At 33.7% G+C, this 19,044-nt stretch overlaps 1 protein-coding gene across 3 annotated transcripts in view; it reads right to left on the reverse strand.

Moving 5' to 3' along the window:
- The window catches only part of LOC141521569 (transient receptor potential cation channel subfamily M member 1), a 47,503-nt gene extending 28,754 nt beyond the window's left edge, over positions 1-18,749 (reverse strand). For 2 of the 3 annotated variants that reach the window (XM_074234267.1, XM_074234266.1), the window contains exons 1-9: positions 18,630-18,749; positions 16,355-16,568; positions 15,479-15,603; positions 14,966-15,137; positions 11,087-11,261; positions 10,512-10,635; positions 7,041-7,113; positions 4,907-5,007; positions 2,151-2,324 (exon numbers count right to left, since the gene is read on the reverse strand). In XM_074234267.1, coding sequence (XP_074090368.1) covers positions 2,151-2,324; positions 4,907-5,007; positions 7,041-7,113; positions 10,512-10,635; positions 11,087-11,261; positions 14,966-15,137; positions 15,479-15,603; positions 16,355-16,568; positions 18,630-18,671 — 1,200 coding nt within the window. In that variant the 5' untranslated portion in view covers positions 18,672-18,749. Of the gene's footprint in view, positions 1-2,150; positions 2,325-4,906; positions 5,008-7,040; positions 7,114-10,511; positions 10,636-11,080; positions 11,262-14,965; positions 15,138-15,478; positions 15,604-16,354; positions 16,569-18,629 lie in introns of those variants that run through there. The other variant, XM_074234268.1, reaches the window with a different exon arrangement.
- Positions 18,750-19,044: the final 295 nt, after the last annotated feature.

Here is a 19,044-nt window from a genome sequence, read left to right on the forward strand (position 1 = left end):
TATCTGTCTACCTCAGTTGCTTCATCTGTAAAATGAGGATAATAATAGCACCTATCTCCAAGAGTTGTTGAGAGGATAAAACAAGGTAATATTTATAAAGGGTTTGCATATATATATATAAAATATCATTTAATGTCAACAAATAATAAATGCAATAAATGAAATAACCTCTATTAACAAGAAGCTGGTCTGTGTCTTAAAAAAAAACTAGGTATAGAATGAGGTAAAGAGGGAATGAATTCCAGACATGGAGGACCTAATGAAAGGGGGAACCAAAGGTAATCAGGAAAAAATTGGGAAACTAGTAGCTTTATGAATTGTTATTCTTTTGCCTAGATTCTTAAATTATTCTCAATTTTTTTCTAATTTTGTACATTTGGGTAATAAAATACATTGTCTCAATAACCCTTGTCAAGAGAATACATTTTTGCTAAAATTTACACTGAGTTCTTGGTTTAGAAACCTATGAAGGACCCCTTGGATCTTCCTTGTGCTGCTGGTATTGTAATATAAAGATTAGTGGTTAAAATCCATTGGTTCTTTCGGTTGCTAAACTTAAGCCACAGACAGTACAGCATATCCCCAAAGCCTTAATGCAGTCCTAATCTTTCATAGTCTAAAATTGTATTAAGACTTTTGGGATGAGAAGGTAGAGTTTTCCTCCCTCCAAAAAATTGTACTTCCTTTCCTGACTTCCAAAAATATATTAAAGCTAAAATTAAAGATAAAACAGTTTGCTTCTCAGGTGTTAGAACTCCTATTTTACCTTGAATGATGAATGATCTTCATTTTCAAGAAAACTTACTCAATAAATTGTTTTCATATATATATATATATATATATATATATATATATATATATATATGCAGAACTTAAACTCAGCTGTTTCTGGTTCTAAGGCCAGATATCTATTTATGATGTCGCATTCATGATGTCTGCATATAGTAATACATATACATATATACATAAACATACATACATATGTATGTAAGAACACACACATATATATATATATATATATGTATGATGCATATGTGTATATCTCTTATTCCATACTCTTTAGTCCTGTAACATTGGCTTCCTGACTCTTCCACAAACACTCAATTTTTTGGTTTCAGTATTCTCCTGAGATATCCTCCATTACCCAGAAAGTTCTCTGTCTTCCACACTGACTACTGATCTTTCTGGCTTGGAAGCCTTCCCCAATCCCTCTTAATTCTAGTGTCTTCTCCCCACATTGTCATTTTCATTATATCCTATATTTATATTTTATTTGTACATAGTTGTTTGCATGTTGAATTCCCTGAGAGCAGGGCCCATCTTTTGCCCCTTTTTGTTAATCCACAGTAGCATACATAGATACATCTGGCCTCATATAGAAATTATTTGGAAAAGGGAGTATTTTAAATGGCAAGTAATGTCACCATTAGTATGAAAATAGTTTTACCTTCATGGACCCCCTGAAAGCTGGATGATCCTCAGACAACACTTTGAGAACTACTGCTCTAAGCAAATTATAGAGAAAATATTCATAGTATATAAAAACACATTTAGTAGCTCTCTATATCAATCTGGTTTCTGTCTTTATCCTACCATGTACAAAGCACACATATGCTGTTGAGATTGAAAATCTTGTCTGAGTAAGAAAATGTAAAATCATGAAGTTAAAAATATTAAAGAACAAGAAAACAAGGCATCATCATCAACCCTTCAATAAGCTTCTACTTCCTCATCTAGGATAGCTAGATGTTGCAGTGGATAGAACACTGGCCTTGGAGTCAAGAGGATGGGAGTTTGAATCTGGCCTCAGACACTTGACTCTCACTAGCTCTGTGACCTTGGGCAAATCACCTAACTGATTCCCTCACATTCAGGGTCATCTCTAGTCGTCCTGATTCATATCTGGACACTAGATCCAGATGGTTCTGGAGGAGAAAGTGAGATTGGTGACATAGAACAGCACTCCCTCACTCAAATCCAAATTCATGTGCTTGTAATGGCATCTACCCTGATGTGGTCTTCTTCGAAAATGAAGGATACACATTATTATTACTTCCTCATCTATTAAATATGTATTTGGGATGAGTTAAGTCCCTTAAAGTTCTCATATTCTTATTTTAACTAAAATCTGAAAGAAACTATTTGCATACCCAGTTTAGGAGTTCAATCTTTCGTGGATCAGTTTCTTCTTCTACTTCTTCTTTAACTTTCCCTTTCTTTTTGCCTTTCCCTTTTCCCCTTGCCCCTTTGGCTGGTGCAGCAGTTGGAGATTTCTTTTCCTTCTCTGGTATTTTGCTATCAGGAGGTGCCAAGCTTCCTAAAGGCTACATTAAACAACAAACATATTTGGTTAAAAACATTGAAGTTGACATTTACCCAAAGGAAATTTCCGTGACTGTCATTAATTCCACACCGTTCACACTTAACACACATAGATAGTCAGAATAGACTTGATCTGTCTGCTACCAAATGTGCTGCTAATGGGGAACCTGCCTATTAACACAGCTTATGTTTATGACATATGGCATTTTACTTTGTTTTTCCCATGGGCAGCAGTTTTATGTATTTAGATTGACATCACATTTTTATTGGCATGTGTTTACACAAAGGACTACTTTTACAAATAGGCATAATAGCTACTAATTTTCAACCAATGGGATAATGTATGTAAAGCACTTTGCAAACCTCCAAGCACTATACAGTTTGTCCCCAAAAGCTTTAAAAGCTTAAATGGCCTACTGCACTAAGACTTTTGGATTCTCTGAATATACATAAGGGACTTAGAATGGAAAAATAGTGGGTAGAATACTGGTCTCAGAATAAGGAAGACTGGGTCAAGTCCTGTCTCTGACACATATTAGCTATTTGATCCCAGGAAGGCCATATAACTTCTTGCTGCTCCAAGCACTAGGCAACTCTTTAAGTTTCAAAGAAGGAACCGATTTGTGTTGGTAGAAGAAGTTTCCTCATCTGGGAGTTCCCTCCACAGTGAAATCATAGGTCCAATCTATCATCTTCATCATCATCATTTTCTTATTACTATCACTGGTACCATCATTCATCTAGACTCTCATGTTGCAAACCTTATTGTTATCCATCCTTGTATATGCTACTTCCCTTATACCCTATGACCAATTATTTATATCAGTCCTTTTGATACTTCTATTTAATATATTTTATCTCTGTACTCTTTTTCTTCCTATTCCTGCTGCCACTTCTCTCAACATAGGTTGTCAAGGACAACTGCCTGACTATTTTAATAAGCTTCCTAAAAATGGTGCCTTCTTTCATTATCTTTTCTAATTTGTTCTTCATACTTTTGCCAAAGTAATATCCCTTAAGCTCAGATCTAATCATATCATTCCTTTCCTCAGAACTCTTCCAAAGATACCTATTAACTAGTGATTTAAGTCCAGACTCCTTAGGCAGTCAATCAAGACCCTTCACAATCTTATACCATCCTACTTCTTTCCAGTCTTATATTACTTACTGCAATATACTCTATGATACAACCACCCTAAAATTTTTGCTTGTCCAGAGCTTGTATTCTTTCCTCTTTTTTCCTTTATGTCATTAATCATGCTTCCTAATGCCTGGAATATACCTTTAGGCCAGTTTCCATGGGTTAGAAGGAACTTCCTTTCATATTGAGTTGTTACCTCCTTTATGAAGCCTCCAATTACCCTTGGTATGTCTTCTCTCTCTCTCTCTCTCTCTCTCTCTCTCTCTCTCTCTCCTCTCTTCTAGACTGACTACTTTGTGCCTTTTTATTCATTTAAAATCTTCTATTAAAATTTGTATTATTGTTGTATGAATACTTCATATATTATGGTTCTATTGTGTATTATATTTCCTACTAAACTTACATTATCATTATATATATATATACACACATGAATTATCTCTTAAATTAAATTATAAATACCTTCAGAGCAAGGACTCTGTTATCTATCTGTATATCTCTTAGCACCTAGCACAGAGATTGTTGCCATTCAATAAATGCTTGTTGAATTATTTTTGAACAGATTGTGATTTTTGAACAGATTGTGATTAAATAATCACCTACTGAAGGAATATTTCAGAAATGATTTAGACCCTCTTTCTTCAGCCTAGAGCATATAATTTACCCTAAAGAGGTAGAGAATTATATGACTTTTCATAATCATTGAAAGTAGAGATAATGGAGTTTTCATGTGCCATCCATTCAGTGTTTTTCAACCTGCCAGGGTTTTCTTTGTTATTAGTAACCTAAAACAGTCCATTAGCAATTTCTCTTGTTATCTCCTAATTTCCCAAGAGGTTAAGAACTAGAGGAAACAGAAGAGTTGAATGGATTAGACAACTGGGCTTAATTTTAGGAAATTTAATTAACACGCTGCACATATCACCCTCTTCCTTTGAAAATAATCACCTTATTATTTAAAGTTTTTGCATTAATTTTTTCTTGATGAGTAATACAAAAAAGTAAAATAGATACATAAAAATACTAAAATTGGACTATTTGTTTCAGGAAATATATTAATTTTACTTAAAAAAAAACCCTTGAGATGAATTGTATTTGATTTTTCAATGGGCCACTTTTTAAAATCTATGTCATACTTTAAAAAGATAAGTTTACAAAAATGACAAATATAATATTTAAGGACCAATTTTTTCTATTTACTTCTTTAAGAAGGTTGTTTGGGCCTGAAATTAACACATTACTTTTTGGTTTTCACATTCAAAATCCATTTCCCTGTAGGGAAAGTAAAATGTTTCTGTTTAATCCTAATGTAATAACAAATTTGAACATGAAACATGACTAAAAACATTGGTAAGACTGATGTGACAATGAAATCAACATTGATCTATCATTCACATAAAATAATATGAAATGTTCTGAATGGGGGAGGAAAAGTAGTCTCACCGGCCAGTGGGGTCCAAATACAAAGATTTGACTTCGTGCAATGTCAACACGGTTCCAGGCAAGGGCCAAACTCAGCTGATCAGGAGCTGATGCATTTGTACCTGAAGAAGCAAAAGTACTTACTTTTTCTTTCCAAATTAATGACCAGCAGGATGTTCAATATTGAAGAAACAATTTGGGTCAATTACAATATAAAAGTGAGAGACTTCTCTATGGCTCCTATAGAGAAAGAATGATCAATAGTTAAATTGGCTCATTTAGTTAAATATGGGAGACAGAATAATGCCTGCTCCAGAGAAGGCTGAGAATGCTGAATTGTTTGAGTTCAGGCATCAGAGTTAATGTTGAATGGATGTCTGCAGTATGTCTGGTACTAATGTAGTATGCCCCTAAGAAAAGAAGACCATTAGACTGCCTAAGGAGGGTCACACTATTTCAAGTGGAAAAAAAGAAAACAAGTTAGAACTTTTATGTCTATTAGTGTTGGGACTGAGGTCATGAGGGTCCATTGCACTTCAAGTCTAGGTGAGATAAGAAGATCTGATCTCAAATATATGTTTATATGCACACACATATGCATTTACACACATGCACATATGCATTTGTGTCCATGTACATATATGTATTCTTTCTTACAGTTCAAATAAATGTTCTACATATATAAACACACATATAGAGACAGTGAGACAGTGAGACAGAGCACATTTGAAGAAAGAAGACTAGGTTTAGAAAAAACTGAATTACTTTAATTTTCTTGTGCTTATAACTACTGACCAACCAAAGATAAAGTGAACATTTATCTCTTTCAAGCAGTCCTTACTTTAAAGGATAATTGCATAATTAACAAGGATAACTTGCCCATGATCCATTACTTTGCATCAGTTGTAAGGTCCCTAAACTGTTTAAGTCAGATGATAGTAATTCCTTCTTTTGGCCCCCAAATGAGCAAGATTATTAAAATGAAATGGTTGTGCCCTACTTACTTCTATAAGAGTTTATTTTCAGAGAAAAGTATGTGTATATTAAAAAAAATTTTATATTAAAATAACTACATTTTTTAAACCAACTATGTATATAAATGTATCAGATAAAGGCAAATTGTTTTCATTTGAGATGATTGTTCCTTACAATCTTTTATATCAGTTTTACTAATTTATATTTCATCATATGGGATCTTTAGCTTATTCCTTCCACTAAATTAAAAGTTATTTTATTTTTTATTATTTTTAATTTTTAATTTATTTAAGGCAATGGGGGTTAAGTGACTTGCCCACGTTCACACAGCTAGGTAATTATTAAGTATCTGAAGCCAGATTTGAACTTAGGTACTCCTGACTCCAGGGCCAGTGCTCTATCCACTGTGCCACCCAGCTGCCCCGAAAGGTTATTTTAGGTATTGAATTTGCTGACATAGATCCACATATAAGTGGAAGAAATTTTAATAACAGAGAAGTATTTATATTGAATAATTTAAAAAAGAATGTAAGGTCTTTATGAGAGATGCTTTTCTTTTTTTATATCTAGCATAGTACTATACTATGCTCACACATAGTAAACATTTAATAAATGCTCACTAATTAATTTCTGGATTTGACAAAGAATAGTCTGGAATAACAGCTAATTAATTAATTAGTAACACATAAAAACTGATTCCAGTTTTAGGATGAAGTAAATGTTCACTTTTGCTTGAATGTTAAATCCATAAGAAAGCATATTATCATGAAGTTTCTCTTACAACTTTGTAGACCAAACAGATAAAGGAAGGATGAGGTGGTATGCTGGTTAAAAAACCCTGAATGGATGAACTGAATGGGTTTGAATTCTTAACTTACCTGTTTACTTAACCTTAGGCACCTAAAATTACATCTCTGAGAATCTCTCTTCATTGAAAATGAGGATATTGGAATAAATGAGGTGAATTTTAAAATTGAAATTAAAATTTCCAACTTAAAAGTCTGAAATTCATGTTAATTTTGATTAAACTGGTTAGTTCAGGATGTACCTCAATATATAAATTTTTTAATGAAAGGAGGCCTCTTCTCTTACAATCTAGGACCAAATATTAAGCACAGAGAAAGTATTTCCTACTTGTTGAACTGAATTGAAGTAAATCATGATTTTCTTAAGAACTCACCCTTTAGCAGAGCGGTTAAAATGGCCATTTCGACATCCTGTTGGCCTTCTGAACCCATTCGGAACACAGTGACCTGAAAACAGATTAAAAAATATAAATATTGCGTTAAAGCAAAGTTGAAAATGAGAAGAGATTATATGTTTTCAAAAGCATGAACATACTGCCACCATTCAATTCTTCTAAAGTGTTTATGAGTGATGCAGATTTCTTAAAGTCTAGGCCAGGGCATCTAGTACAGACTTTGTTAGGTCCTATCAAATAAAACAAAACAAAACAAAACAAAACAAAACAAAAACTTCACTTTATAAGCCCAGCAATGAGCCATATGTGTCTGTAATTCCAGGACCAGTCCAGCTGAATACAGAGAGCCTTGTTAATGACTCTTGGTCATGGTAGTTGTGGAAGACCATATCTATCAAGATGATTGGGAGAAGGAAGTAATGTAGAGGGGGCTCAGTCTGTCTTGAAGTATAACCATACTTGAAGTGAAGTGAAGTGGAATAAGCTAATCAGTACTGAAATAATTATGCAGGCTAAATAATCTACTTTATTTTTAAAGCTGCAACATAATCTTTATGATAGTTTTACTCTTTGCCTTGAATTTTGCACATTTATACATACTTCACCTAATGTCATCAAATGGCTTCATGAAAAATATGATTCAGGCAAAACATAATGGGGTACTCTGAGTTCACCAGATACTCATACATGAACTCAAAGGGGTCATAGATAATCATCTAATCCAATCCCCTCATTTCACAGATGAGTAAGCAGAGATCTCAGAGACTGTAAATAATTTGCTAAAGGTCTCAACAGAAATAAGGTTTCCAGCAAGGAATTGAACTAAGGCTCCCAGGCTCTAAACTCAGTGCTCTTACTTGGACCCCTAGCACAGATACCATAAATGGAAGATATATTTTTGGGAAGTCAAAATGAGGAGCTCAAATACCACCATTTTTTTGGTCTGAGGCTGGGGCGGGGTTGTAGGAAATGGGTTATTGAAGAATGTTTGGATACACTAATAGTGATCTGGAAACCTGTTATCAAGGAATCTCTGAGGTTGTCAACTACCTATCAGTCTTTTTCCTCCACCAATTGGATTTGTCTTAATTTTATTTTTAGGTTTTTGCAAGGCAAACGGGGTTAAGTGGCTTGCCCAAGTCACACAGCTAGGTCATTATTAAGTGTCTGAGACCGGATTTGAACCCAGGTACTCCTGACTCCAGGGCCGGTGCTTTATCCACTATGCCAACTAGCCACCCTGTCTTAATTTTTTTAAAGATGAGGTCTTCATTCCAGTTTTTTAAAGTTTTCTGAAGCTTATCTTGCTAGTTCTGGGGAAACCAGTTGAATGAGGACTTTGAACTAACAAGAACTGAATTAAAAATACAGAAAGAAAACAACATTTTTTCTTTATTCTTTCTGTATCTCAGAATCATCTAGATGAAACAATTAACTTGATTTTTTTGTTATGAAACTGTGAAATGTCCATATAAAGTACTTAATGTCTATATAAAGTGCTTGAGTATTAGATTATATTGGACTCAGAGCTGAAGAATGAAATAATAGGGAGTCTCAGTATTAGTATGAGGATGAAATCTGAATCTATGATTTCATTAATACCTTCTCTGCAAGTTAGAATCATGGAGATAATACTGGGCCCAGAGTTATGTGTTTCCATAACAGAGGTGGTCTTTTTGTTTTGAGACAAGCTTGTTATCTATTATATCTCACTGGCTCATATTTGAATGGGCTTAGTTATATATAATGTGTTGATGGTGTTGCTGCTGCTGCAATGTAGACTATGTCTGGGCATTTATTTGTCCAATCTGCTACTTCAACATATGTGGGAAGAATTATTCTTACCTAATGCTTACCTTTTGATTACCAAGGCATATTAGATTCTATTAACAGATTTAATACTTGGGCTTGTAATCAAAGCACTTTCACTCAGTTCAGGAGTTCTTATACTCATTTTTTTTTATTTGAGGAAATGAAAGCTCAGAGAAGTTAAGAGAATTTAGCTATCCCATAGTTGGTTGAAGGTGAGATTAAAATTCAGATCTCTTGATTCTCTCTCTCTCAATTAACAAAGTATTTTTAAAAAATTAGTTCAATGATTCTAGGATATAAATCCTGGTCCTAAACCATACTCTCCCTCTTATAAATGCTTACATAATAAATATGCTATATTTGTAATTATTTGTAAGCTTAGAATGTTTTTTAAATATTTTGTCTGTTTTCCAATTACATACAATGGCAGTTTCTACCTATCATTTATTGTAAGGTTTTGAATTTTACAATTCCCCCCCCAACCCTCCCTTCCCTCCCCCCACCCCCTACAGAAAGCAGTCTGATAATCTTTACATTGTTTCCATGCTATACGTTGATAGAAATTGAACATGTTGGGAGAGAAATCATATCCTTAAGGAGAAATAAATCATTAGAGATAGCAAAATTATGTAGTACATAAGACACTTTTTAAGAAGAAAATTGAAGGTAATAGACTTTGGTCTTTGTTTAAACTCCACAGTTCTTTCTCTGGATATAGATGGTATTCCCTGTTGCAGGTGCTCTAAAATTGTCCCTGATTATTGCACTGATAAAATGAACAAGTCCATTAAGGGTGATCATCACCCCCCATGCTGCTGTTAGGGTGTACAATGTTCTTCTTGCTCTGTAAGCTTAGAATGTTGACAGGAATACTTCACATTAGGGTTATAGAACTGGAGGAGACCAAAGAGATTATCTACATAGCCATTTCATTTTACAGATGAGAAAACTGGGACCCAGAGAGATGAGACTTGCTCAAGGCAACACAGCTAATTAGTGTCAGAACTAGGACTGTGACTCAAGTCCCTTGATTACTATTAATCTATTACTCTTGGCAATATATTAAGTCGCAGTGTTATTGGCATGGTTAATGGCTCTGTCCTATCAACATACTTAATAGGAAGGAAGGTTGGGGAAATGATTTTTTGTATTTTCAATAGAAATAATAAAACATTGTAATTACATTGTTTAAAGGCTATAAGTCATTTTTCTTTCATAATTCTTCTAATCCCTTTGAGGCCCATTAAGGGGATCTGGTAAAGTTCTATAGAAATATCAAGAAAACATGTAGCTCATCTTCTACAATTTATCTCAGACACAGTGATTAAACTGAAATTAATTTACTCCTTCCATGGCCAATGAAATTTGATATTTATTGTCCCTTCACTTTTACTAGGCATTGGTGTGCTTTTCTATTTGACGGTCTGGAAATAAAGGCTGTGAAACTGAATAGAACCTCAGTGCCTTCCTGAAAATCAAGAAAGTTGGAATTCTCATAAAATTACTGATTTAATGTATAATGCCAAGTACTTCTTGGGAGCAGAAAAATAAAAACATGACAAACTGTAACTCAAAGTTGCCTGAGCAGAATTAGAAAGAGAAGATAGCACTTCATTGAAAGAGTTTTGAGACACTTACAAGTTCTTTCTTTTTCATGCACTCCATGATAATTACAAACAGCTGATGGGATTGAATCTTGTTGTAGTTAAATGTTTTCTGAATGGTAACTAGAAGTTGATCCTTGAGGGAGTCACTTATTATGCTATTCAAGAAAGGACATGAAAAGAAAAAAAGGAAAACATTTCAGAAGATTTTGATCATTTGAAAAAATATATAAACTATCCTTCTAGGATCCCTATTTATTGCTGTATTGGCTTGCCAGGATTTTCCTCTTTCTATAATTGCAAGTCTATAAACAAAAACTAGTTGAAAACATTGTCTACAACTATACTAATTCCAGCTTTCTGGAAGGAGGATAAAGTTGGAAGGGACTGTATTGTCATTTCAGATAGAATTCTTTTGGAATTACATTACCCTGATCCTAAGGAATCAAAGAAACTCATGAAATAACTTTTCATTATATTGAAATGTTAAATTGAAATGTTAAATTAAAAGTAAAATTTCTAGTGTCTCAACTCAGGTAACTTACTAACTTCTCAGGTAAAATATCAAAAGAAATGCATCCCTCCTTGGTAATATGTCAGAAATCCTACCCTCCTTCTTCACAATATTTGTGCGCAAAAGACAAAATATCTGATGCTCGCCCGCTGCCATCACAAATCACAACAGGAATGGGAGGATCTTCTCGAAGGCATTCCAGGACAATGGAGATCACATTGGGACCCCCTTCAACAATAAGGCCAACGACAGGAACACCTTGTCCTAGTCCTATAGCACAAAAGATATCTTCAATCAGGACCAAAGTTAATCTGATCTATCAGAAAGGTTTTGACAAGTGAAGAGGAACAGCACAAAATTTTTATCATTCCACTCCCCCCCCCCCCACCAAAGGTAGGGGATCCAGACATATTGATTTTACTTATTTTTATTCAGATACACACTCTGATCATATAGAAAAGACCACAAATTAGAAATAGAAAACTTCCTAAACTGTTTGCAGATCAAATAACATGTAAGTCTCACCTGGCATATGATACCTGATATGATGTCTGTAGAATATAATTTGAGGATTACCAAAACAATGTCTCCCATTGGTATTGTTATGATCCCTGAAATTTCATCAATTTTTTTAAAGAAAATGTTCATTTTACCTGGGATGAGTCATTATATCATCTGGTGGAGGAGTGGATAAGACATTAGCTAATATACTAACAAAGGTTATATTCATATTCATAAAAACACTTTAAAGCCTATAAAATAACTTTCCTTGAGTCAACTGATGTGACATCATCCTAGTATTATTATCTCCACTCTTCAAAAGAGGTTTAGAGAAGTTAAATGATTTGTACATGCTCATAAAACTAAAATGTCTATTAAATATTCTATTATTACTCATTGTCATTCACATAGGATACCAAAGAAACAGGTGATATGGGAGAATGAAGATGGGTTCTAGTCCTAGCTCCACTAATAACTTTCTAAGTGATATTGGGCAAGTGTACTTATTTTATGGACTCAAATTCCTCATCTGTAAAATAGGGATAATCGATTAAATTATCTCTAAATTATAAAATTCTATGAACTTGTAATCAAGTCATTGTATTAAGTACATTTTGACAGTGGATAAAGCTTTGGGGAACATAAAGACTGTTGAGACCATTGAAATAGTATAGTACAAGGGCAGGAGCAATTTGAGGGAGATCATTAGATATAGAGCTGAAACTGACCCCACAACCATCTAACCAGCTTTTTTATGAAAGAAGAAAGTGAGGGAAGAGAAATCCGTGACTTGCAATTCCAGTACTTCCAGTACTAATAATCAAGGAGTACCAAAGATAACTTTGATGACCAGAGTTTTACACTTACAAATTGTAATAAAATATCTGCATTCAAATAATGAACAAATGCTTATTAGTCTGACTCATAATATTCAATTGTCCCGGGAGTAGCTAGGTTGTACTGGGCTTAAGAGTCAAAAAAAAAAACCAACCCACCTTATGAGTTGAAATCCGGCCTCAGAAACTTAGCTGTGAGATCCTGAGCAAATCATGCAACCCTATTTATCTCAATTTCCTCCTCTGTAAAATGAGTTGGAGAAGGAAATGGCAAACCAGTCTAGGATCTTTGATATGAAAACCTCAAATGGGTCACAAAGAATCAGACACAACTGAAAATGACTCAACAACAATGACAACAACAAAGTAAGACAAGGATCTCTACCCCAATACTTCCAAGGAACTTCATGTAATTCCCACAGGGCTTTACAGTAACAAAAATACTAATTAAGAGATCACTAAGGAAGTTTGTCAGTTCTACATTAGTGCAGCAATGGCCCTATATTATTAGAGTAGCAGAGATTGTATGAGAAGTGTGAGAAATAGGCTCTTTGAAAATTCTCACTTTGGATTTTGTACTTTAAAGACCAATCGTGGTGGTTAACATTTATTTCTCAAAACCAAATGGTTTCTCCTTCCAAATAGTCTTTAATTAAGCTACTACAGGAACAAAAAAGTGACATATGTCACATAAAGGACATGTTGATCACATGTGACAAGTAAACTTGTATCTTTCAGCTATAGATCCCTTTACACTCTTAAAAATTATTGAAGACCCCCAGAGAGCCTTTATGTGGATTATGTCTATAGATATTTGCCATATTAGGAATTAAAACAAATTTTTAAAAATATTTTATTCCACTTAAAATTACACTTTCAAACCAATTACTAGTTAGTGTATTTTATGAAAAAAACTATTTTCTGAGGTAAAAATATGGCATTATTTTGCACATTTTTGCAAATCTCATTAATGACTGACTGAATAAAAGTCAGTTGGATTCTCATATCTGATTCTGTATTCAACATGTGAAATGTCCTTTTGTTTGAAGTATATGAAGGAAATCCAGGTCCAGAAATATAGTTGGAAAAGGGAAGAGTATTTTAACAGGCAAATAATGTTTTAGTATTATTATGTAAATGGTTTTGATCTCACAGGTTCTCTGAGAACTCTTTGAAGACTACTGATCTAAGTGATGATAGAAAATACCAAATTCTTACAATAGTCAAAATCCTTTTTTAAGCCAATAAAAACAAGGAACCTTTATTAAAAATTATCATTTTCTACTCTTCCAAATTATGTGATAATGCAAAAATTGTAGTCATATAAAAATCTAATTTGGACATAAATCTGAATGGTAACATTTCTAGAATATATCTGGAAAGAATCTGAATTGATTTTGCCCTGTTCACTTCCAGAATGAAACAGTACCACTCTGAATTTCAGATCTTCAGTAATACAGTGACCAACTAGGTTTTGTCCAGGATAGTAGCATAATAGCATGGAATCTCTAATGCTGAAATAGGTCAATGCTGTAGAAGACGACAGCTGAGCATCCCTTTGCTGTCCCTGCCCCACTCTAATTTCCAGGCATAGGATGACAAAGGGAAGCCCACAGGTCACATGGTCAGTTGAAGTTTTGGTGGTAAGACGACTTACAACTCGAAACAGAATAAAAATACAATAACAAAAACCAAGTCAACTAATGTTTCAATTCAAGATATGAATCCAGGATTTTTAAAATAGTAGACTGCTCTCCCAGTTCCAAAACATTGCTTGATAGGTTTAGTCTTTCAATTTTCTTCTTTTCCGATCTAATTTATATTCTAACAACTCACACTGCTTGAAGTGAAAGCTTATTAAAATACTTCTTTAAAATTTCATAAGTTTAAAGTTAAAATTTTAAATGTTACCAAGCAATTCCCACTACCTGTCAGCTAATTTCATAAACTGTAAAAAACATAATTTATAATCACTAATTACTAAGATGCAGAAGTATGACCACAACAAAATGAAACTGTGTTTTAAAAGAAAAATTAGAATTAATTCATTCAAATGGTTTTTATCCACTTCAAACTAGTTACCTTTGGAAGCTAATATGTTTATTAACAATGAAACTTCCTTTTAATTAAGTAACTCTGGGGATTCCTATTTTAGTAATGTCTTCAGAGACAGTTTATAAGCCATGGGAGAGAATCATACAACCAGTCTCACTATTTTATAGCCATGTTTATTGTTGATGCAACATAGACTCGTAAAGAATTACCCAGCTCAATCAGTTAGGTAGCTTTTAGTTTCAAGTAAATTTTTGGCTGTTTTTCCAAAATCAAACTGACCTCCCCCAAGGATCAAGATTTGTCATTATTGAAGATGCTTAACAGAATTTGCTATGACTTCTGAAGGCAATTCCAAAAGAGGAATTCCAAAAATATTTTGAACAATGTTATCATTGGAATAAATGTGTAATCTTCCAAAGTTACTGCTAAAAGGTCAAGACCCATTTGTTTATGTAAGTTCTGACATGATGGTTATGAATTCAGCCATAACTTTTGTATAATTATACCAGATATAACTAATATATATATACATATATATTCTCTATTGCCATTGATTACTATTAAAGCTTTTGCTTTACTTACGTGTATTGATCTTTTGTAAAGAGATATGTTTTTCCAATTGCCGTCGGAGCTTCACTTCTGCTCCATATTTACCAAGTGTACCATTATCCGCCAAGATGAAGTGAGTATGAGAGTTGTTGAGCACAGAAAGTTTACTTAAGGGGTTTGACATGGTTTGATAAACCCTTGACACCTAATCAAAATATACAGGTATTAAAAAAGTTTCAATTATTATTGTAAAATACAGTTTAGAGGAACAATACCCATAAATTATTTTTGAAATAAATTGATAAGACAAGAATGCTATTCTAATCTAATCTAATAATTTGAAGATGGTTTTTTTTGAAGAGCTCACTGGTGGAATTGTCAAATTCATAAACCCCTGATTATATGGAAGGCAGCTCATGAGTTGTTATTCCTAATTTACATTCATTTCTTAACTTACATTTCACAATAAGTCAATGAGTGAAACATTCATCACCCTAGGACAATGACAATTCATAAACTTGCAAGTTACTAAAACAAAAGACTTACATCCTTTCCAATGAGGTCTTCCTTGTTTTCCACAATGCCCCATGGAGCAATTCCTATAGCACAAATCCTGCCCCTGGACTTTGAAGAATGGTCTTTCAAAGCATCACCTACATGGCTAATGACACCTACAAATCAACATTAATTTGTTGGAATAGTTATTTTTTAAGGTCCCTTCCAGCTCTACAGCCTATGATTTTATGATCTTTTCAAGTCTTTTGGACCACAGGTTATATATCTCTATTAATGAGGGAAGCCCCCTGAATTTAATGGAATTAAAATAAGAACCAGCACCTCATATTTTTTTTTTTAAAAAAAGATGAAATGGGATGTTCAGTTCACAGTAAATAACAATCTTGCCTTAGTTTCTGGAAAAAAAGAAAGGAAATGAAACCCCCATAAAACTATATAGGGAGGACTTGGGCAGCACTGCAGATTTTTATAGCACTAATTCTGAAGATCCAAAGTTAGGTCCAAATGAATTCTCTTTGGAATGCTATTCTTGGTTCAGTGGTCCATAAAGATTGTACCAAAGTCAGAAATAAGCCATTGACTAAAGAAGGTTTTAGACTTGGACCTTCAATACTTTGAAGATGTATTTATATTTGGGTATTTTTGGAGGGGTCAGGGTGATGAAAGGGATTTTATTTTCACACAAGAACCAATCAAGTCTTCTTTGTATTGTTTTAATTTTAATATATCTATATCTATATCTATCTATCTATCTATCTATCTATCTATCTATCTATCTATCTATCTATATCCTATCAGCATAGGTACTTTTAAAAGGCTTCACTGAATTACTGGAAGGCACTTAGGGAAATAGAATTTCTGCCACTTGTTAATTAAATGGAAGGAAAAAAGATAGTCTACTCTTACCAGTACTGACTCCTCCTGTGAAAATCCAGGCTCCTGTTGTCATGGCAGCCTTGATTAACCCTTTTCCAAATACCTGCTTCAGCTTGGGTTGCATCTCAAAATTCTGGAGCCCCCCGTGAACAGAGATTAAAAGCTTAGGAAGTTCTAATTGCCAGTCTTTCACCATAAGATGAAGAAGTGAATCTGGTTTGGTGTCATATGATACACGGATATACTGTAAAAGAATTTGTGATACTCTCTGAGAACAAACTCTTGGTTATGGTTTTTGACTCAAAAGTAAAAAATAAAATTAGAAACATCCAATGTTAAGTGAATTTTTTTTTCACCTTGTAGGTCCTAGGGTCCCTACCAAACTATCCTCCTGTCAGTTCTGCCCTCTGCTCCCCTCTCCCCCAAAATCTGGTTCAATAACAAAGTAGAAACTTGGAGGTAGAGAAATCTAAGATCTGATCTGCTGTGAGACCCTGGGCAGGACCTGGATTTCTTCTTTCATAAACAGAAGAGCAGAATAGAATGGTAGATTGCGCAAAACAACTAGACACCAAGAGAGAAGGTCTTCAGTAGACATTCAGTTTTAAACCTGATGTTCTCAGTAGAGAAGAGATTAATATTCAGAATTTGTGTCCTCTTTGAATTACTTCTTTGTGCCCATTGGTATCATGCCAGTTGCTATTACATTTGCCAGCTATGTATAGTATAATTCTGGGAGATCACATTTTGAGAGTACTTTGAATGAAACAAAATTTTACTCAAAGAACATTCACAGTACAGAGAAATAAGTGGTATTACGAAAATGCAGTGGCTGTGATTTCATAAGTACTATAGTATATAGGCCCAGTCCATTTTACTAAATGTTTGTTGTTAACATATAAACTTGCATTGGATTATCATTCCAAATCAGTACAAGTTATAATATTGTCAGAACTTAATTGTTTCCCAAACAAGAGAGAAGCAAGTGTAGTGGTTGTAAGAACAATTTTGGAGTCAGGAAGATATGAATTCAAATACAGTCTTTGATACATACTGTGTGATACTGGGCAAGTCATTTAAATTCTCAATGTTCCCAAATAAATCTCTAAAACTAAAAAAAAAATCACATTAAATTGCAAATCTGAATTAGTAGAGTTTTCTCCCTAGGTATTCTCCATACCAATAGAATCACAGGTCTGAATAAAAACAAAATCATTTCCAAAAAGTGCTGAAAGACTGCATGGTCAGAAAGTCACTCTTAGCTATGTTAGCCAGAATACCAAAGGGTACTGCTTATAGTTTCTGACCTTGGGATCCAATGTGGACTTTGGAAATCCATGGGAATTTTTTAAGATTTCAAAGTTAATGTGTCTGTGAATGTAGGCATTTATGCATGTATTTATTTGTTTGCATGTATACCTGCATGTATATATTTATATATACATACTACTGTATAGAATAGAAATTAAACCCATGATTTCATTGATATGGGAAATACCCAGGCAAGAAAAATTCCTCTATTTTTAAGTAAACACCTTCTTTCTCATGATCACACAGATAATATGTGTGTAAAATATAGAACTTATACCTAGTTTATTTTCCTGGATGCAAAACCAATTGTCTATCCATTATTCCACTCTGTTTCTCATGTACATTCTAAGTACATAAGTTAAATATTTTTGTGTATATATATATATATATATATATATATATATATATATATACATATTTAAGTAAAGAAAAATATTTTCTGTAGCATTTTTGTATTTTTAAACCAATTAAGTTCAGGTGCCAAGTAACCACAAGAGTCCTCATAAAGTATAAACAAAGTAAACAACATAAATTTGTATTGCTCCAAAGTATTTCTATGCAAAGGGAAGCTATTTCATAGTGTCAAAGTTGGAGGAAAAATCTCAAGCTAAAAAACATTCCAGGAAACCTTAGAACATCTAAGCACATTAGTAAATCACCAGTTTGTCAGGAAAATTGAACTTCCTTTCCACATCTAAAAAAAAGGTTCTTGAAATAAAGACATTAAAAAAGGACAGAATATGGATAACTTTGACATTTAGTCCATGAAAAATATCTAAGGTCTATGGTATTAGGAAATCTAGGAAAGGGAATCTTTTTTCATGGGAATTTCTTATGTTCCCTCAAAATGATGTATAATTTCTTAATAAATAGTAAAGGAACCCATTCCACCCCCCAATGAAAAGCATGATGAAAATTTGATCTATATAGCAGGCTTCACTTTTTTGGTACCAATGGAAAATTCTTCCACATTTCTCCTTAATGTATCTCTTACCATGGCTTTGTTTGAATGTCCACCACCCTGAAATTCCAGCATCCCATAGGAATCTGTGGGATAGAGTTGGGTATGTTTACTGATGGACCATTTCTCTGGCTGTGCCTCCACTTGTCTATTTTCTTCCACGTTTTTGTTGGGTGTGCTACTTGGAAGAGGTGGTATATGCTGGGAAATAGGCAGGCCACAACAACACCTAAAAATAAAATTCAAAAGTTTCTGTTTTCGTGAAACAAGTGCATCAGCATCTTAGAAGGTGCCTTAACTGGTCTCTTTCCTGATTCCATCAGTACTATAGTATATAGGCCCAGTCCATTTTGCTAAATGTTTGTTGTTAACATATAAACTTGTATTGGATTATCATTCCAAATCAGTACAAGTTATGAGCTGCTTCATTTCTTAGTCAGTCAACACA

This window comes from Macrotis lagotis, chromosome 4 (genome assembly GCF_037893015.1).
Source record: "Macrotis lagotis isolate mMagLag1 chromosome 4, bilby.v1.9.chrom.fasta, whole genome shotgun sequence".
NCBI classification, from domain to species: Eukaryota; Metazoa; Chordata; class Mammalia; order Peramelemorphia; family Peramelidae; genus Macrotis; species Macrotis lagotis.